The sequence below is a fragment of the Mustelus asterias genome, chromosome 24 (genome assembly GCF_964213995.1).
Source record: "Mustelus asterias chromosome 24, sMusAst1.hap1.1, whole genome shotgun sequence".
NCBI lineage: Eukaryota > Metazoa > Chordata > Chondrichthyes > Carcharhiniformes > Triakidae > Mustelus > Mustelus asterias.
Window position 1 is genome coordinate 23,143,208 of NC_135824.1, and position 21,669 is coordinate 23,164,876.

General features: G+C 40.4%; 1 protein-coding gene across 10 annotated transcripts in view; it reads left to right on the forward strand.

The window, feature by feature from the left end:
• The window catches only part of LOC144511276 (zinc finger protein 280D-like), a 112,728-nt gene that overhangs the window by 28,812 nt on the left and 62,247 nt on the right, over positions 1-21,669 (forward strand). For 8 of the 10 annotated variants that reach the window (XM_078241434.1, XM_078241435.1, XM_078241436.1 and 5 more), the window contains exons 3-5: positions 11,784-11,876; positions 12,248-12,375; positions 13,300-13,429. In XM_078241434.1, coding sequence (XP_078097560.1) covers positions 11,784-11,876; positions 12,248-12,375; positions 13,300-13,429 — 351 coding nt within the window. Of the gene's footprint in view, positions 1-11,721; positions 11,877-12,247; positions 12,376-13,299; positions 13,430-21,669 lie in introns of all 10 variants that reach the window. The other 2 variants (XM_078241441.1, XM_078241440.1) reach the window with 1 other exon arrangement.

Sequence of the window (21,669 nt, forward strand, 5' to 3'; positions counted from 1 at the left end):
AAGTAGTGACGCTTCTAATTAAAAGCCAGTGAAATTCAGTGTGGCTGATAGAAATAGATAACAAAGGTCAGACAGGGAGGAGTTGCTGAGTATAGTTTTAAATTGTTCCCAATTTACTTAAATGATCTGGATGACTGTAGTAACAGTACACTGATCAGATTTACAGTTAATACTGAAGTAGTAGCAGTGGAGACAGGAGATTGCTGATCTAGCCCAATGGGAAATTGATTGTCAGTTTGCCATCTCTATTAACCTCGATGGAGAATCCAAAAGAAGTAGGAAATTGAATTTAATACTCACAAATATGACATGTTACATGCGTAGTGAAAAATGGAATATCATTTGGACAGGGGGACTGGAAGTTTGGTTTTGTTTACAGTCTCCTAAACCTAATAAGATCTTTCACTTCATTACAACTTGTTTCCGTGATGGCTGCATCCTTTTCAGTAGATTGTGATATGTTAGACTTTGTCCTCCATATGGAATTTAGTTGTTTTTTTTCATCATTCTTTCCTGGGATGTGGATGTTGCTGGCAAGGCCAGTATTTGTTGCCCATCCCTAATTGACCTTAAACTGAGTGTCGCCTTATGCCATTTCAAAGGGCAATTGAGTCAAGCACATTACTGGTCTGAAGTTACATGTAGGTCACACCAGATAAGGATGGCAGATTCCTTCCCAAAACAACATTAGTAAGCCAGATGGGTTTTCATGACAATCAGTGATGGTTTTGTGGTCCTGAAATTAGCTTTCACTTCCATATTTTATAGATTGAAGTTAAAATTCACAGTCTACCATGCTGCAATTTGAACTTTTGTCCCTTGAGCATGAGTAGAAAGTAGAAACTGGATTATCAGTCCAGTGACTACAGTGCAGTCTCCCCTATCTGAGACATGATTTATTTCTGCCACAGAGTATGTGGCCAAACCACCAGAACCATCTTCTATTTCTCTATTATATCCATTGTCAGCTAATCTGTGGAACGCAATGCGATAGTAACCACTTGCATTTAACATAGTAAAGAATCCCAAGGCACTTGATGACAAGTGTTCCACGCAAAATTTAAGATGCAGCCACATGAGATATTAGAACAGATGATTGATATCTCTGAGTTGGGTTTTCAGGAGTGTTTCACTAAGCGGAGAGAAGTAGAGGCAGGACTTTGTGTGTTTGGGAACTGGATTGCTATGGATGTGGCCTGCAATTATGGGTTGAAAGAAATTGGGAATACCCAAGATTTCTGAATTGCAGGAATACAGTTCTTGGGAGGGTTGTAGGAAGTTAGACAGGGAGGGATGAATGCATGGAAGGATTTGGAGCGCAAGGATGAGAATTTTAAATTTTGAGGCATTGCTATACAGGGGACCATTTTTAGTTAATTGAGTTTAGGGGTGATGGAGGTGGAGTGGTAATGTCGCTGGACTAATAATCTAGAGGACCGCGCTAATGCCCTGGGGACACAGGTTCAAATCCTGCCACAGCAGCTGATGGAATTTGAGTTCATTCATGAAAAATCCAGAGCTAATCTTTGTAATGGCGCCCTTAAAATATCAATTGTTGTAAAGACCCATCTAGTTCACTTGTGTCCCTTAGGGAAGTGAATCTGCTGTCTTTACCTGATCTGGCCTTACACGTGACTCCAGATCTCCATCAATGTGGTTAACTAAACTGCCCTCTGAAATGGCAATTAGGAATTGGCAACAAACATTGGCTGCGCCAGTGATGCCCACATCCCATAGGAATGAAAATGAGTGACAGGAGAGTGGACTAGATGTGAGTTAGATAGAGAAGTCAAGGTTCTTGAGCCCATTCATGGAAGATTGGAGGGCAGCCAGGACAGTATTGGAGTTATTGACCCTGGGGTTAACAAGGCACGGTGAATGTTTGAGCAGGAGATGATCTGAGGCAAGGGCAGAGTGCAGAATATTGTAGAGGTGAAGCTAAGTTGTCTTGGTGATATTTCCTCATTTGGTTACACAATCTTCAATGAACTTCCAAGATTTTTCTTAAATAGGTCTGATGGAATGTATTTAACTTACCATTGTGCACTTCTAGCAACTGCCACATTTTTGAGGCATACAATAATGCTGGGAGGGCTAGTGTTGTAAAATCTGATTTTAGTGTGTAGGTGATTCTTCTTTGTCTTTCAGATGTTTGACAAATGAAAAAGTGACCCACTAACTACTGTATTTTGCTGCTTTATTTAGGAATCTGACTGTTAGCAGATACTGCCCTTCCAAAACAAACTGTCATCAATTCTGTCATCTTCTCAGTTACATACATGTTAGTGTTGATGGCATTCTCTCCTATCACCGTAGTCATAGACTTCTGCATACTATAAGATTTGGGGTTCGAGAGTCACAGATTACCCAGAATAGGTGTTTAAAAAATCATAAGTGATTTAAGGTAACTTATTAACAAGCAACAGTTTGGATGTCGCGCAATCTAAATATGCAGAAAAGCCATACAACTTGTAACAGATGAGACCGATGCTTGATTCCAGATTGAGTAAATGATGGGGAAGCAGGAGGATGCTGACTCCGTGCTCCGTGGTTGATGGTGGTGGCCTTCTGGAATGATTTACTGGTCCCGGATCGGACAAATTAAGCCAGCATGTACCACTTCAAAAAGCTCTCCTCTGACCAAAGTGTTCTTGAGCTCACCAAGGTGTTCTGCTGAAGCCCCCGCTGAGAGTCGCCTTTATGTATATTTTCTGAAAGGCTTTTGTCGTCTTCAGTTTATGCATTGGCAAGGGATAGGCAGTCCCTCCCATTTAAGTTGGAAGTCCATGAAGTCTTCTTGTAGCTCATTACTTGCTTCAGATGTCCTGTTTAACCTTCAGACAATTGGTTGATGTATTGGTAATGAAGTCCCTTTTCCTCCCCTCCTTACTCCATTTAGGATTAGCAATGCCTTGTTTCAGTGTCTGTGTTAGAGACATATCCTTGGCAGAGATGACGGCTTTCACTGTCTTGTGGTCAGTCTAGGAAGCTGCTCGGGGAGCTTTCTTTCTTAGCGGGAGATATTCCCTAATCAGTCAATTTCTTATGATTTCATAAAATTGTTATGCTGTGCTTTCTTAAACCACTTAGACAAAGCTGCACTTGCTCACAAAGAATCTTCTAGTTCTATCCAATTTGGTACCTCCTATGGCTCAATCACTTGCAAAGTCTAAGTTTGACAGCTTGTTCAAACAATGCAGTATTTTCAGCAACAGCCATTACTGTTTTCATCACAATGTTGATGACATTACAGAAATGAAGTGAGGATTGTATGCACCCTTGGCCTACATCAGGAGCAATTTTAAACAATTGTGTCTCTTTCCTCTGTCCTGATGCAGCACGCAGATTCATCATACAACATTTTTATTAAATTAACAAGATTTGCAGGAATTCCATGGTTTCTCATCCAAATGGCTTCCCTGAGAAACCTGTCAAACCATTTTGTAAAATCGGTGGTGTCACTTTTTAATCTTGCACCAAACCTTTGGGTCTCTGGTGTTTCTGACTGTTCCTCATTCTGAGCTGTTCATCTGCAACATCTCATGATTCCGACAAAAAGTCCTTGACCTGAGGCATTGACTCTAATGTTCTATTTCCACAGATGGTGCTTGACTTGCTGAGTGGTTTCAGAAATTTCTCGTTTTATTTGTGATAGGATGTACAAATTTGAGTATTGTAATGTTAGCTACAGTAAATTGAGACTAAACTACTTAATTAGCCAACCCACCAGCATAACTGTTTCTTCTGCCTAATAAAATGTATTACAACCTAAAATGCTCATTAGGCCTGGGAACATTTTTTTTCTTCCCATACAGTCATCTACCCTTAGTTTTATTTTGGCAGCTTGAGGTTGAAGCTGTTCTGATAAAATGTGATTTCAGCTCACTCTGTAGTTGAATGATTTTCTGTGCTGTGTTGGCCCTGTTGTGAAGTAAACTCTGCTGTAAGATAGATTTCCTATGGGGACAAATTCAAAGTCCGTGAACTGTAAAGAAAATGTTTGATACATTGCCAAAATGATAACAATTCCATGTTATCAGGGCAAAATTTGACATCGGTCTGCACAGAGCTTCACTACTTCCACAGGTACAAAATACAGTATTTCCCTGAGGAAACTGCTGGTAGTGTAAGTGACGCCCCCCTGGGAGTGTTGACCTTCTGGGTTTGAACAGCCATGCCACATAAAAGATCAAGGCTAGTTAGGAGCTGATGCTGGCATTTCATTTCTCCTTACGAAATTAATTCTTGGGTGGCTTTGCTGATGTATAAAATATTTAATGACTAATTTCTGTCAGCTTGGTCCAATATAAACTCACCTGGTGTGTGGATTTTTAAAAAAGTAGCTTATTTTCCAACTCCAGTCCTTTACCTTCATTTGTGCTACTTGTGTTGCCAAAGCTATATAATGATGGACATTTGAGTTTTTCATTGTCCATTTAATTTGTAAAACATTGTAAAATAATCATATTTATGAAGGATTTTGTCTTTGCCAGTGTGGATTGTTTGAAATGGAAACATTTTGAACTATAAAATATTAGGGTAAAGTCCAAAGATGTGCAGGTTAGGTGGTTCGATCATGCTAAAATTGTCCATTAGTGTCCCAAGGTACTTAGATTATTGGATAAGTACGTGGGGTTACAGGGATTGGGCAAGAGGTGGGACTGTGTAAGATGCTAGAATGGAGAGTTGGCGCAGACTTGATGGGGCCAAATGGCCTCCTCCTGCATTGTAGTGATGCTACTGATGCAAGACTATAAATGGTATTAGCTGAGGGATTACTGTGAAGTAATGAATATCATAGAATCCCAACAGTGCAGAAGGAGGCCATTTGCCCCATTGAGTCTGCACCGACTCTGCAACAAAGCTTTCCTTCCCAGGCCCTATCCCTGTAACCCCACATATTTAACCCACTAATTCCCCTAACCTATACATCTTAGGACACTGAGGGACAATTTGCCATGGTCAACCTGCACACTTTTGAATTGTGGGAGGGAACCGGAGCACCTGGAGGAAACCCACGCTCTTCACTTTAAACTCCTTGATGTCAAATTTTTATACTCTTTTTTTTATTGTGAACCCGCCTGATTATTGGTTTGTTTTTCATGTTACGCAGTTGTAGATGATGAACCTGCAGAAAATATCATACTTTATAAAGGCAAACCAGTAAACGAAAGAGAAACTGTACTGTGCAGGTGATAATCAATGTCAGAATGGAACGAAAGTATGGAACAAATGAGGCAAAAAGCAGAGATGAACATTGAGCCTGCATGCCATGGACACGAAAGGAATTTTACACTGCTCGGAAGATATCCCAAGATATGGTTGTACAATGCACTCTTTTAGTGCAGATTCCGGCAATAGATTATCTATTTAAAAGCCAAATTCCTTACAGTACAAGATTGAAAGAAGAGGCTTGTAATGATGTCTAGAGTTGTATGCCTGAAGGTTGGTTTGTTTTATAATTCAGCAAAAGTTTGAAGAGAAAAAGACTGAGTTTGAGTTAGCGAGAGACATAAAAACAGGTAGTTTTCTATACGGAGGAAGAGATTGCTGAAGTATGGGTCCTTCAGAAGCCAAGACACAGCAGATTATAATGGGGAATAAATAACAAAACCATTAAACCAATACTGAATATTTATCTTAAAGACAGGTGACACACAAATATTCTGGAAGTGGTGGTGAACCAAGGCTCTAGCAAAAATGAGGAACTTGAGGATATTATTAGTAAAGCAATGGTACTCAAGATATTCATGACACTTTAAGTTGACAAATCTCTTGGGTTTGATGGCCTGCACCTTGTGACTTGATGTGCAATGACTACAGGGATGCAGGATTGATTTTGATTTTCTTGAATTCCCTAGATTTGAGGACAGTTCTCATGGTTGAAAGGTAACAAAATTACTCTTATTCAAGAAAGGATGGAGAGAGAAAACAGGACTATAGCCAGTTAGTCTGGAAACTTAAGTAGGGAAAACAGTCAAATCTCTTATTAGGGACATAGTAAGAGGGCAGTTGGATAATGGTAATATGATTTGGGAGAGTAAATAGAATTGTGGGAGGGAAGTTGCATTTGACAAACTTAACCTTTCTGAGGAACAAGAAGTTGGCATTTATATTGACAACTTGGATGAGGGGACTGATTGTAATGCATCCAAGTTTGCTGCTGATATGAAGAGAGGTGGGCAAATCAGCTGTAAGAATGGTGCAAAGAGGCTCCAAAGGGAATTCAACTGGTGCAGTAAGTGGGCTGGAATGTGGCAAGTGGAATATGATGCGGGCAAGTGTGCAGTTATCCAGTTGGGAAGGAAAAGTAGAGATGCAAATTGGTCCTTGGAGGGACTAGTGTGTCCTTTACACAAATCACAAAAGGTTAACGTTTTGGGATGTCGAGCAATTTGGAAAGCATATGCTATGTTAGCCTTTTATGACCAAGGGGTTGGAGTAATTGGAGTATGAATGAAGTATTGGGCCTTAATGAGACTGCACCAGGAGTAGTGTGTGCAGTTTTGGCCTCTTCCAAAGAATAGGTTCAGATTGTTTGTCTTTGAGCGAATGCAACGAGATCTTGATCAATTGGGCCGGTGGGCTGACGAATGGCAGATGGAGTTTAATTTAGACACATGCGAGGTGATGCATTTTGGTAGATTGAACCAGGGCGGGACTTACTCAGTTAATGGTAGGGCGTTGGGGAGAGTTACAGAACAAAGAGATCTAGGGGTACATGTTCATAGCTCCTTGAAAGTGGAGTCACAGGTGGACAGAGTGGTGAAGAAGGCATTCGGCATGCTTGGTTTCATCGGTCAGAACACTGAATACAGGAGTTGGGACGTCTTGGTGAAGTTGTACAAGACATTGGTACGGCCACACTTGGAATACTGTGTGCAATTCTGGTCACTATTATAGAAAGGATATTATTAAACTAGAAAGAATGCAGAAAAGATTTACTAGGATGCTACTGGGACTTGATGGGTTGAGTTATAAGTAGAGGCTGGATAGACCTGGGACTTTTTTCTCCGGAGCGTAGGAAGCTGAGAGGTGATCTTATAGAGGTCTATAAAATAATGAGGGCCATAGACAAGGTAGATAGTCAATATCTTTTCCCAAAATTAGGAGAGTCTAAAACTGGAGGGCATAGGTTTAAGGTGAGAAGGGAGAGATACAAAAGTGTCCAAAGGGGCAATTTTTTCTCACACAGGGTGGTGAGTGTCTGGAACAAGCTGCCAGAGGTAGTAGTAGAGGCGGGTACAATTTTGTCTTTTAAAAAGCATTTAGATAGTTACGTGGGTACGATGGGCATAGAGAGAAATGGGTCAAATGCGGGCAATATGGATTAGCTTCGGTGTTTTTTTTTAAAAAAAGGGCTGCATGGACAAGTTGGGCCGAAGGGCCTGTTTCCATGCTGTAAACCTCTATGACTCTAAGTGCATTGATTCCCGGCTTAAGACGTTTGTTGTAAGAGGTAGTAGGCTAGGCTGATATTCCCTAGAATTTAAAAGATTGCGAAGTGATTTCATTGAAACATTAATAATTTTTGAGGAACTTGAAAGGGAATTCGGAGCAAGGAGGAGTAGCCCATTTGGCCCATTGAGCCTGCTCTATTTTTCAATTGGATAATTGCTGATCATCTATCTCAACAGCACTTTGCCATGCTATTCCCATATCCCTGGACACTATTGGTAATCGGAGGTCGAATAATTTCTGTCTTGAACATGCTCTGAGTTTCCACAGCCCTTTGGGGTCGGGAATTTCCAAGATTCATCATCCTCCGAGTGAAGAAATTCCTCCTTGTCTGTCTTAAGTGGCCTGTTGCATATTCGGAGACTGTGTCCCCTGGTTCTAGACTCACTATGTGGAGATGCCGGCGTTGGACTGGGGTAAACACAGTAAGAGTTTTAACAACACCAGGTTAAAGTCCCAACAGGTTTATTTGGTAGCAAATACCATTAGCTTTCGGAGCGCTGCTCCTTCGTCAGATGGAGTGGAAATCTGCTCTCAAACAGGGCACAGAGACACAAAATCAAGTGACAGAATACTGATTAGAATGCGAATCTCTACAACCAACCAGGTCTTAAAGGTACAGACAATGTGAGTGGAGGGAGCATTAAGCACAGGTTGCAGAGATGTGTATTGTCTCCAGACAGGACAGCCAGTGAGATTCTGCAAGTTCAGGAGGCAAGCTGTGGGGGTTACTGATAATGTGACATAAAGTCGCTGAGCAGAAACTGATAGCCAAGTTCTGCACACATGAGGACGGCCTAAACCGGGATGTTGGGTTTATGTCACACTATCAGTAACCCCCACAGCTTGCCTCCTGGACTTGCTGGCTGTCCTGTCTGGAGACAATACACATCTCTTTAACCTGTGCTGAATGCTCCCTCCACTCACATTGTCTGTGTCTTTAAGACCTGGTTGGTTGCAGGGATTCGCATTCTAATCAGTATTCTGTAACTTGATTTTGTGTCTCTGTGCCCTGTTTGAGAGCAGATTTCCACTCCATCTGACGAAGGAGCAGCACTCCGAAAGCTAATGGCATTTGCTACCAAATAACCTGTTGGACTTTAACCTGGTGTTGTTAAAACTCTTACTGTCTAGACTCACTAGTCTGGGGAAACATCCTATCCGATCTCTACCTCGTCGCACCCTGGAAGAATTTTAAGTTTCAATGAGATCACCTCTTCAAAACTCCAGAGAATACAGGCCATGTTTAGTCAATCCCTCTATAAAATAACTCGCCATCTCAGGGATTAGTCTGGTGAACCTCTGCACTCCCTTTGGCAAATATACTCAAAAGGCATGGTCTCGCCAATGCTCTATACACTTGCAACAAATCATCTTTATTCTTGTGCTCAAATCCTCTTGCAATGAAGGCCATTTGCCTTCTTAATTGCTTGCCGCACCTGCATGTGAGCTGTTCATAATTCATGAACAAGGGCAACCAGGTCCCTTTGGACAAGAACATTTTTAAATCACTCACCATTTAAGAAATACAACTGCATTAAAAGCAGCTCAGAGAAGATTCACTCAAATGATCGCTGGGAAGAGGGGGTTATGTTCTGAGGAAACTCCAACTCCATTGGAGTTTGCAGAAATGAGAAGTGCTCTTATTAAAACACATGATCCTGAGGGGATTTGACAGAGTGGATGCTGAAAGGATGTTTTCCCTCGTGGGTGAGACCAGAACAAAGGCACACAGTTTAAAAGTAAAGCCTCTTCCATTTAAGATGGAGATGAGAAGATTTTTTTCTGAGGAACACTCTTCCCCAGAGAGCAGTCGAAGCTGAGTCATTGAATATTTTAAAAGCAGAGATAAATACATTCTTGACTAACAAGGAGGTCGATAAGATTGTAGTATTAAGGCCACAGTCAGCCCAAATGGTTATGAATGTGTCGTTGTGTGTTCAAGACAGATCAATAGATTTCTGGATACAAAGGGAATTAAGGGTCTTATTGATAGGCCCTTAATGGGCTTGAGGTAAAAGATCAACCATGATCGCATTCAGTGGTTGAGCATGCTCTAAGGGCTGAATGGCCTACATGCGCCACTCTCTTATTTCTTAGGTTTTTGAAGCAAGTGCTTCCAAAATGTTGAGCCTCATGGTGCCAGACTTAGCTGGGTTTTCATATAACCAATTATGGTTTAGCTGAGTAGTGGTATGGGAGAGAAGGATCAATTTAGAATGTTGCAGTGTTATATTCCCCTGATCTACCCATTATCTTATTTAAATTAAGTTACATTAAACACAGCACATCTAAACCTGATATCAATTCAGTGAATGATGGTCACCATTGTTGCGTAAAACTCGTGTCTTCTAAATTTGGTCATGGTATGCTTAAATTTCGCTTGAGTTCATGACAAAACACCTGTGCTGAATGGCTGCAGTGTTTAGAAGAAGATAGTTGAGCACAGTGAGCTAAAAGATACAGATATGGGCCCACTTCAGAATGTGGAATTCATTTGGAACTGGAAATGGGAATCTCTCGAGTCCCTTGATTCAAAGATTTCTCAGCTGCTTTTACTTGAAGATTTGGACCGTCCTATACGAGCACTTGATAAAGTTCATTGTACAAGAGGCTCTAGCTGCAACCCAAGCAGGAGTCAATTTTCTAAGGGTGTTGTCTCCAGAGTTCCCAGTAGAAGCTGCTTTTATATGTGCACTTTTTGTCATACTCTGAAGTGATAGCTACTTGATAGGAATGGTTAAGAATTGGAGAGGAAGGTGATTTTTAAAAAAACGTAGGTTTGATGACAGCCATGTTCTATTTAAAAGAAAAAACATTTCCACTAAATCTGTTGAACCACCTAATGGTTTCCTGGTTTCATAGCCTATTCTTATAAACTTTTATGTATCAACTGTATTTCAGCCCTGGATTTCATATAATCTCAGTCGGACATTATACTATAGGAAAATGCTTTGCTACGAGTTTCCTCACGGTTGACATGCTGATAAACTGGAGGGAGCACTGATCTGCAAGTAGAAAATGGAGCAGTCAATTTGCCATGTCAGTTGATTTGAAATGAGGGCAATGAAGCTACAACTGCAATACTTACAGATCATAGTCTAGGCAAACCAGCATGTCTGAGGCAAAATTAATAAGCAGAGTGGAGAGAAAAGATGCCCCTGTTCTTTTTAAACAGGATATAAACTTATCTGTACAGTCATGTTGGGGGCATCACATATTTTGACTCTCTTTTTAACTGCTGTAGATAATATGGCAGCAGTTTTCTTGTCATCTAAATTTTGCTCCATGACTGAAAAATCCATCCAAAAGTATTCAAGGTGCTTTGAGGGGTTGTAGTGCCTGCAGATAAGTCGTGTGTCATTTTAGATAATCATATGCCTCAATGCCCTAACTCCAAAACAGAAAAGAAAAACATACCCTGAAGACAGTTGGTCTTTTCTTGGACATGAAGATTTCTGTAATTTTGTCCCGATTGGACTTAATTTACTTATCACAAGCTAACTTATCCACAAACATATTCAAAGATGAACATTTTGAGTTAGTTGTTTTCGTCGCTGCATTATTGGCGTTAGCTTTGAATTGTGAAGTTATATGCTTTTTAAAGTCTACCATCATTTTACCTATCTACTATACAAGTCAGAATTGGAACACCATTTTCACTGTCACAAACAGCAATTTATGAAGGTTGAACATGGGAGTAGAGGCAGATCAATCATTAAATATCATACCAAAAGGGTGATTGAGTGTATCTTAAATGTTACCATTCTTCAGTGACTAAAGCCAAAGAAAGTATGGACAAAGGGTTTTTGCATTTGCTCTGCAACAACTTCCAATAAGATTCCAATTGATAGTGTATGGGAAGCTACTAGAAGGAACACATTAATTTGTCAAACTTAAGTAGATTTAACTACAACACATAACACTATTTTTGTTTGAAAAAAAATGCTACTTCTGTTACAGCTTTTATGTAGAGGGTTTCCCTTCCTAAATTTGTCCCTCAGTGGATAGACAATGTGCGATGAAGAAGATGAATAATTTAACCTTATCAAAGCTCATCACCCTCTTCAAATGATCGACAACTCTGCGGAGAGCAATTAGTTTCTGGAAGTTCATGATAAATATTTGAATGTGTCATTCAAAACCACACTTGTTTTTTAAATTTGTTGAAACTTGCTTTACTTTCAGATCCTATGAGAAAATCAGGAAAGATGCAACAAATGTTTGAAGGATAATCATTTGTCATATTTTGATATTTTGCAGACCCTTCAAATGTTCTCCTTAAAAGATTGCTGATCTTATTTCTATCTTCATTTGCTGATAAGGTAATAAAGCAGAAGACACAAATTTTAATTTGACATCGAGAGGAGCAATGCAAAATGGACTTGGCAGAGGCACGACGATCTCCTTTAGCAGTGGTAAGAAATAGCAAAGTGACTTTTTTTCATGTTCTGGTGTCTTTATTAGTTACTGTTACAGATTAGTTCTGTGACAGTGTTTAGAATTATATTTGTTTAATTTAGAATAACAGTACCATTTCAAGAAGGAAAATGAATGCCTTCAACTAAGTAATGATTTTTAAAACTTTTAGGAAGTGATCAGGTCTTAAAGACACAGACAATGTGAGTGGAGGGAGCATTCAGCACAGGTTAAAGAGATGTGTATTGTCTCCAGACAGGACAGCCAGCAAGTCCAGGAGGCAAGCTGTGGGGGTTACTGATAGTGTGACATAAACCCAAATAACCTGCTGCGCAAAGTTTTTTTAAAAAAATCTTTGTTTCTGTAATAGGTGCATCTTCAACAATTCAATCGGTCAGCCAACAGACTGCTCCATCAAATACTGGTACAATGGGTGTGTATCAGCCAGGATCGCAAACTATGCCTGCTGCATTAACACAGCCAGTGGTCTTAACACAGGTAATAACAAAGTGGTGTAATCTTGTTTACTTGTGTTGAACTTGGTTGATCCCTGTCTAAATGTTGGAACAATATATTACGTTTATTTTCATGTTTTGAAGGATTCTGTTGAATCTTATTTTAATCCCGTGAGATTAAGATCAAGAATTTGCATAAAGTTGGAAGATCCAACATGGCAACAAGCTAAATGGCCCAACCAGCCTGTTTTGGTGTTTACTCTCTAGAAGCAAATGTTTCAAAAGAGAATTTCAAAATAGTCTTGCAATCTCTTGAAGAAAATGTCAGTTTTACAGTCACGCTTTTTTTTTCTCTCTCGGCAAATTGGAGTACCTCATCCTATCCCCAGACATCGAACAGTAGCTCAGTGCAAATGCTTGCTTCTCTGTGGATCATCAGTGTTTGGATTTTGAGTTGCTGGTGCCTGCAATTATCTTCCCCAGTGAGCAATGGAGGCTGGGTCATTAAACAGATTCAAGACTGGATTAGATAGATTTTTGATTGACAAGAAAGTCAAGGGGGCGGGTAGGAAAGTGGAGTTGAGGCTACGACCAGTCATGATCTTAGCGAATGGCAGAGCAGGTTTGAGAGGGACTGAATGGCTGCCTCCTATTTCTTATGTTGACCCATAATGGGGTTTGACATTGGGACTTACTGGTGCATTAGTTTGATCGAAAGACTAATCAATAATTAGCTGAGGATTCATACTACTAATGGAGAACAGTTTGGTCAGTTATAATATTGTGCTGGTTCTGACAATTGGTGACTATTTTCAGTAATTTTACATGGGTAAAGCTAGTTTTGTTAACAAATGTGACAGATTTCTGTGTTTGGCTATTATGTATGATGGTATGTACCTGAACTATTCTTTGAATTTATTTGTAAGAACAGTATTTGATTTTATTAACACCTTTCCTCTTTGCCTAGGGTTTTGCTGTACAAGATATGGGTTCGCCGGCGACTATATCTCCGAGTTCAGGTGGCATGACGTACAATGCAAGACAGAATCCAAGTCTAACTTGCTTTCAAAACAGACCAACTGTTCCTGTCATTTCTGGTATGCGTGTTTAATGAGACCATTGCTGCTTGATCCTTGATTTGGTTTGACAACCTTGTATTTTAACTACAGAAGTAATAGTTGATAAGATTTGGATGTAAGTCAGTACTCTTTATCAGAACATGAGAGAGCATGGAATTAGGAACATTTAATTTCTACCTTTTTGTCAGTTCTTTTCACCAACCATTGTGGATCCACCCAATCAAAATATTCCTAGAGGAATGGTTACTTGCAGAAGAGGGAAGCTATTTGGTTCACGTTAAATTCCGCTCTCCAGAGCAATCCAATTCACTGCTTCCCTTCCTGCATCTCATTTTATTTAACGTATTTCGGGGATTTTGCCGGCACCACTCTGTCTGAAAGTCAATTTCAGCTATTGATTGCTTCCAGTATAAACAAGTCCGGAAGATGTTGCTAGTCCTAAAATTACCAAATACGAGTTTAACTGCCCCCTTGCTGTACTCCACTGCTTAAAGTCGTAGTTTGGACTAATTTCTTCCCATTCCATTTTACACCATCTCTGATCTCTCCTTTACAGACTGAAAAACTGAGATTTCTCCAACTTTTTAATTGTTACTAGGGATCAGCCTTTTTGTTTTTCTTTTCCCTACCTTTAGTCTTGGACTGTGTTCTTTGTTTCTCAGTGACCAGAATTGAACACAGTATTCAAGGCGTGCTCTGTGCAATTTGATCATTAATTCATCTGGCCTGTATTCTCATGTTTTGAACAAAGTTAAACGTTTCTGTTGGCTTTTTGCAACTGCTGTTGCATTTGCTGGGCATGTTGAGTATTCGGTGAAATACAACACTTTCCCTTTTCAACTTCATATTGAACTGTTTCAATATGATTCATTAAGTGTGTGTATTTCTCTCTTTCACCTTCCTATGTGCAAAGGACCCTCCTCTACTCCAACCTCCTGAGCTACTACATAGATATTACCACTCTATGATCAGTACCTGTTGTTTTAGCGCACTGAAAAAGACCTTTGGCCCATTGTGTCTGCACAGTAAGAAGTCTCACAACACCAGGTTAAAGTCCAACAGGTTTATTTGGTAGCAGTATGTCTGTACCAGCCATCGAGCACCGATCAAATCTAGCCCCTTTTTCCAGCACTTGGTCCTTAGCTTTGTGTGCATCAGCATTTCAAGTGCTCATCTAAATATTTATCTACCTGTCTTGCTGCCTTCAGGGATCTTTGGATATGCACCTCAAAATCCCTCTGGTCCTCTGTATTCGTTAACATTGTACCGCTTATTGTGCACTCCCTCCCAAATGCAACATCTCACACTTTCCAGGGTTGAATTCAATTCGCCACTGTTCTGCTCATCTGACCAGCCCATCTATATTGTCCTATAATCTACGCTTTTCCTCCTCTCTATTTACCACACCACCAATTTTCATGTTGTCAGCAAAATTACTCCTCATATCTCCCACACATGTCCAGATCATTAATGTACACGACAAACAGCACCGATTCCTGAGGTACAGCTCTTCCAGTCACAAGAAAAACTTTTGACCATCACCCGTTGCACCCTGCCACTAATCCAATTTTGGATCCAGTTCACCCACTTGCCCTGACTCCTTTGAGCTTTTACCTTGATCAGTCCCATGTGGATCTTGTTCAAAGCCTTACTGAAGTCCAACAAGACTATATTAACGACAATACCTTCATCGACACACCAGATCACCACCTCAAAATTCAGTCAAATTTGTTAGACGTAATCTCCCCTTGACATAACCATGCTGACTATATTTAAGTAAATATTTGCATTGAGTCCCTTGAACTTTGATCTTAAATAGTAATCTTTCCCCTGGGACATTGGCCTGAATCTTCAATGTTGTGCTCTTTGCAGTTACATGAGAAGATTTTCCAGACCTGACTCTGCACATTTTTTCAGGATCTGCTGATCCCGGCCATCAGGGAAATGCATACCGCAGTGTTGCCTGGGGATCTGCAGAGTGGAGTGGAGCTGAGGGAAGAGAGGACAAGTTCCCCTTTTTATAGCTGCTATATTTGGCTTCAGTTTTAAGGTCCAGTCTTTTGGGCATTAGTGAATGGCTAACTTCCTGGGCAAATTCATCTGTCTGATCTCAGACAATCTGGAGGATTTGGGCCAGATCATATAACTTTATGCACACAGGTTACCAAAATGTTGTATGGTCACCAAAAGTTGACTTGGACTATTGTTTCCATTTTTTTTAAAATCAAGAGGCTCATCATCTAGAATCTATCCCATCTCAAATCTTGTTGTTTGCTCTTACTAAGTTCTTGTACAAATAGTCAAATTTATTTCTCATTCGTGATTCCATTATTTTTTATTGAATTGAGGACTCGTGGGTCTGTATTTGCGTGCATATTCTGTCTTTTTGAATAAGAGCAGAGTGAGCACTGCACTTGCTTTGCATTTCCCAATCGTTCCTGGATAGTTTACTTCTACCTGCTCCAGCTAGAAATACTTGACAATACTACGGGATATATTTTTTTATTTACAGGATACTTCTGTAGCTCGGGAGAAATAACATTCCATTGAATAATTGATGTATTCTAAATTTCCCCAACTCACCGCCACCAAAAGTCTTCACTTCTGCTTCGCCATCTCTTCTGCTCAATGACATTTCATCAACTATGAGTCTATGCTTCCCATTGTTATTCTTGGAATAGCCAGTGAGGAAATAAAAAATATAGTACTCTTCTTGATGTTGTACTTGCATCCTTTATTTTTTTTATTTGTGGTCCTGGCTGAACCATCTGTTTGCACTGACATTTTCCATTGCCCTTCAGCATTTTAAAGATACAGATCATGTCCCTGACAGTCACTTGTGGAAAATGTGATCGACTTTGACACTGACTCTCTCCTCGTAACTTCAGGCCCCAAGCTTTTGACATCTCGCCTATCTCACAACTGAGTCCTGGAATGGTGCAAAGCTGCCTGCATTATTCCAAATCTGGCCTCATCACTAATTATACACGGTTACAGTAACTTGGGCTGGTAATAAAATGCACTTGATTGAGGCAAATTCAGTTTCAAATCCAGGAACAACTTGTAGGAAGATTTTAGTTGAATCCTTTTCCAGTTTTGTTTGTGGGCATCTTAGTTATGCACTCATGATCTATGTTTCCGTTCCAAAGCGCATAGCGCTAGAACTTCTATTTACGTAAGATTATTCTTATTCTTCAGCTCGTCTGCAAAGCTGGTTTAATATTTTTTGACTACCTTGTTCTTGCTTGTGTTCAACGTCTGGCCAAATGAGTTGATGTGATTACAAAGTATTATATTAGTAGTATCCTCTCCAAGTTTGTGAATCATGTGAGCTACACGGAACTCAAATTAGATAACTGCAGAATTTCACTCAGTACTGCCCCTTCTTTATTTCACCATGCTATTTAATTTCTTGGTCCCAAAATATTTGATGCAGTTTGATAAGCTTCTGTTAATTCCCTTGCGAGTTCCTTGAATTTGAAATTTGAAGCATCTTTTAAAATGGAACTCGCAGCTTAACTTGCACACTATTGTGAGGTCACTAAGGGTGGGGCCGTACTTAACCTTTGAAGATGGGATGAGGATTTTTCTGGCCGAATGTGAAACTGGTACATTTTGTTCTTCAGTGAAGCAGATTTGCTAAATTTCTGCATGAAACTTGTACTTTTCTTCGCTTTCTTGGCCATCTATCCATTTAGGTATCTGATATTGAAATCTCCCATGATTAACGCACAATTTTCTGCAGCATCTTTCTTTTTCATTTAAAGCAGATCTCTTATCAACCTATTGACCTTGAGCTGGCTTTCAACAATATATTTGATTTGATTTTTTATTGTCACGTGTATTAGTATACAGTGAAAAATATTGTTTCTTGCATGCAATACAGACAAAGCATACAGATCATAGAGAAGGAAAGGAGAGCATGCAGATGTAGTGTTACAGTCATAGCTGGGGTGTAGAGAAAAATCAACTGAATGCGAGGTAGGTCCATTCAAAAGTCTGATGGCAGCTGGGAAGAAGCTGTTTTTGAGTCACTTGGTACATGATCTCAGACTTTTGTATCCTTTTCCCAACAGAAGAAGGTGGAAGAGAGTATGTCCAGGTTGCGTGGAGTCCGTCATCATGCTGGCTGCTTTTCCGAGGCGGTGGGAGGCTTTGAGTGATGGACTGGGCTTCATTCACGACCCTTTATAGTTTCTTGTAGTCTTGGACAGAGTAGGAACCATACCAAACGGTGATACCATCAGAAAGAATGCTTTCTATGGTGCATCTGTAAAGGTTGGTGAGAGTCATAGTGGACATGCCAAATTTCCTTAGTCACTTGAGAAAGTAAAGGCTTTGGTGGGCATTCTTAACTATAGCGTCTGCATGGAAGGACCAGGACAGGTCATTAGTGATCTGGACACCTAAAATCTTGAAGCTCTCGGCTATTTCTACTTCGTCCCCATTGATGTAGAAAGGGACATGCCCTCCACTCTGCTTCCTGAAGTCGATGACTATCTCCTTCGTTTTGTTGACATTGAGGGAGAGATTATTTGCCAGATTCTCTATCTCTTTCCTGTACTCTGTCTCATCATTGTTTGAGATCTGAACCACAATGGTGGTATCATCAACAAACTTGAAAATTTGGCCATACAGTCAAATAAGTAGTATAGTATGGGGCTCAGGACAGAGCTTCGCAGAGCACCGGTGTTGAGGATGATCGTGGAGGAGGTGTTGTTGCCTAGCCTTACTGAATACGGTCTGTGGGTTAGGAAGTCTGGTATCCAGTTGCAGAGGGAGGAGCTGAGCCCCAGGCCATGAAGTTTAGAGATGAGTCTCGTAGGAGTAATGGTATTGAAGGCTGAGCTGTAGTCGATACATAGGTGTCTTTGTTATCTAGTTGTTCCAGGGTTGAGTGTAGGGCCAGGGAGAAGGTGTCTGCTGTGGACCTGTTGTGATAGGCGAACTGTAGTGGATCCAGACAGTCTGGCAGGCATGAATTGATTTGTGCCATGACTAACCTTTCACAGCTCGTCATAATGATGGATGTCAGAGCCAGCGGATGATAGCCATTAAGGCACGCTTGCCTGGCTTTTCTTTGGTACTGGGATGATGGTCGTCATCTTGAAGCAGGTAGGGATCTCAGATTGGTATAAAGAGAAGTTGAAGATGTCTGCGAATACCCCCGCTAGCTAGTCCGTGCAGGACCTGAGTGCTCGTCTGGGTACCTGATCTGGGCCAGTTGCTTTCCATGGGTTGACTTTTGAGAAGGTTGCTCTGACGTCGGCAATGGTGACCTCGGTTACAGGTTCATCTGCAGCTTCTGGGATGGAGGGCGTGCTCTCGCTGACCTCTTGCTCAAAACAGGCATAGAATTTGTTGAGCTCATCGGGAAGGGGTGCATTGGAGCTGGAGGTTTTACCTGCCTTCATCTTGTAGCCTGTCATGTCTTGCAGACCTTGCCATAGTCGGTGGGTGTCCATATGGCTAGCCTGGGATTCGAGCTTGATCCGGTATTGTCTTTTGGCATCTTTGTTGGATCTCTGTGGATCATATCTGGCTTTCTTGTATAGGTCAGGATCCCTGACTTGAATGCCTCAGACCTGGACTTCAGCAGGCAGTGGATATCTCTGTTCATCCATGGTTTCCGGTTGGGAATCAAGCGGATTTGCTGCTTTGGCACACAGTCTTCTACGCGCTTACTAATGAAGTCAGTTACTGTAGTGGCGTCCTCGTTCAGGCTGGTCGCAGAGCTTTTAAATACTGACCAGTCTACTGACTCTAAGCAGTCCCGTAGGAGATCATCTGATTCTTCAGACCAACGTTGCATGACTTTCTTTGATGGATTCTCCCATTTCAGTTTTTGCTTGTCAGCCGGGAGCAGCAGCCCAGCCTTATAATCTGATTTACCAAGGGATTCATGACTGATTTGTTGCCAAATTGCAGTTGTAGCTATTGTTTTGGTAACTTAGTGACCAATAATGCTATAGGAAAATCTCTTGTTATCCAGCATGCTATGGGAATGGGAAGCCCTGGTTATTCAAAAATGTTGGTTAATTGAGATGCAAGATGAGTTATACATTTTGACCCAAAGAGAGCTTCAGGATGATCATGTGGGTGTTGAGGTCTCAAGAGGTGTGGGAGCATGCAAATTGAGTTTGAGGTACCATGGGGAGAAGGAACTGCAGAGCCAGTGCAAGACTGAGAACAGAGCAAGAACAGGCTGCTTATAAACATCTATCGACCTGTGAGTTTGACATGTCTAATCAAAAAAACAGACCTGACCCCAGAATTTCAACTGATAGAGTTCTGTTGGTAGCTTGCCAGATAACAGAAATGTTACTGTATTAACAGTATTATGTTTAAATTCACTGGTGAAACATTCTATTTCCATCGCTGTTGTATGTTTCTGTGAATGAGGTGCCAGTAAATAGTATTGTCATTAGGCATCAAGCAAAAGTGGTGAGGAATCATTTAATGGAACATTTTTAAGTTGATGTTGTGGTGTTCTGTGAAGACTGGGTATCGCCAAAGACTTCAGCCAATACAAAGACTCACGAAAGCCAGTGTCCCGGTTAAAGACGTACCTTTATTAACCAGTGATCGATGGGAGAATGAGCATTGGGCAGTCCAATGCCCTACTACAAGAGAAGGCCTTGAGCATTCTAATACTACTGAGGTTACAATGCATTGGACAGATCAATTATACATTTCTCAAGTTTACTTTTTCTGCCTGCCCCCCCCCCCGTTAGTTATGAACCAGTCATTTTTCAATACAAATCAATCATTGTTAATACCTGTCACACACTTCAGCCAATTGCATTTACCCTCTGACATCATGGGATTTCATTGGTCCACAGAATCTGGATGCTTCCTACTCCTATTGCTTAGCAACCCCCTACAAAGATCGATGTTCCCACCAAGTCTTGCTTATGTCAATGGCTGAACCAGACAGATGTACATTCTTGCATCTGAGAAGACCTGCCTTATCTGTACAGTGTGAACAATCCTATTCAGAAAGAGGCTCTGAGGACCTGACTGCTAGTAACTTTCACTGATAAGAACTTGCGCATTCTGTAGTTTCATTGTTCGAAGAATGTGGTTAGTCTCAATATGTCCCTTATTCCATTAGGCTTCGTGGTAACCTGCTTTTGGCTAAAGTGTACAGATTTCTTTAGCATACAGCTAAAATACATTTTAAAAATCCAAAATATATGTTTAAATCTAATATTTGTTCAAATCTCATGCATAGTTAAATCTCTTACTGTGTTCATACTGTTTTCATGTAGACAGTTCCCCATTAGACTGTAAGTCTGATCTGAGGCCATTTCACTTAGTGCTAGTATTTTATTAGTGACTTAAATCCCTCATTATTTGAAATTTCTCTGACCTACTATGAATTTTCCCCAACAGTTGACAGTGGCAAGGGTGCTTCTGTTTTTATATCTGTGGGTCAGAGAATGCATTGTTTCAAATTATAATGCATATTTTATGAATACCACAGCTTTTTATTTTGAGATACAAATACTAATTACTACCTCCAATATTAGTTGAGTCTAAATCATCACACCAAGTTGTGGCCTAAAAGTATTTATTGTACGTTATGGCTCCTAATTGTTAGTTGACTGATTTGAAAAAGAGGGGCCTTACAACATGCAGCAAAGGGATTGCTTTACGGGAAATTAGCACTTTTTTTCTGTTGCCTGCCACTGAGTCACTAAGTATGGTGAGGAAGCCATTTTTTTTGTTTTGTTACCCCTCAAATATTCTCTGAAATATGCAGATGATACTGATCCAAGTATGAAACTGCACCCCTTTTGTTCACAAGCCAAGTTCTTGTTTGTCCACAACATTGTCTTATGTGAATGGCGAGGTTATGTGAAATGAAAGCAAATGCAGTTGGTGAGGAGCTTTTTTTAAAAAGGAAATTGATTGGTGCTTAAAAACAATAATTGCATACCTTATTTGCTGCTGACATGCTATTCTGATGTTTACGGTTTACTGGAGGTTCACTGAAAGATCAGTTATTAACAATTAGTTTCACTGTGAAATTCTAGGACTGTGAGCAGTCTGGTGCACGAAGAAAATATGATCTTGAGAGAGTCTTCAAAAGCTGATTGATCAGCTGGATTCCAATTTGATATTCTGTTTATAAACTGTACAGGCAAAGAAAATTGTTCTTTTTAATGTCCTACGACAAACTGATGTATTACTTATACAGTTCCATAGCATTACAAAACTGGGCTACATATTAAACAACAGTCTTTACAACTATT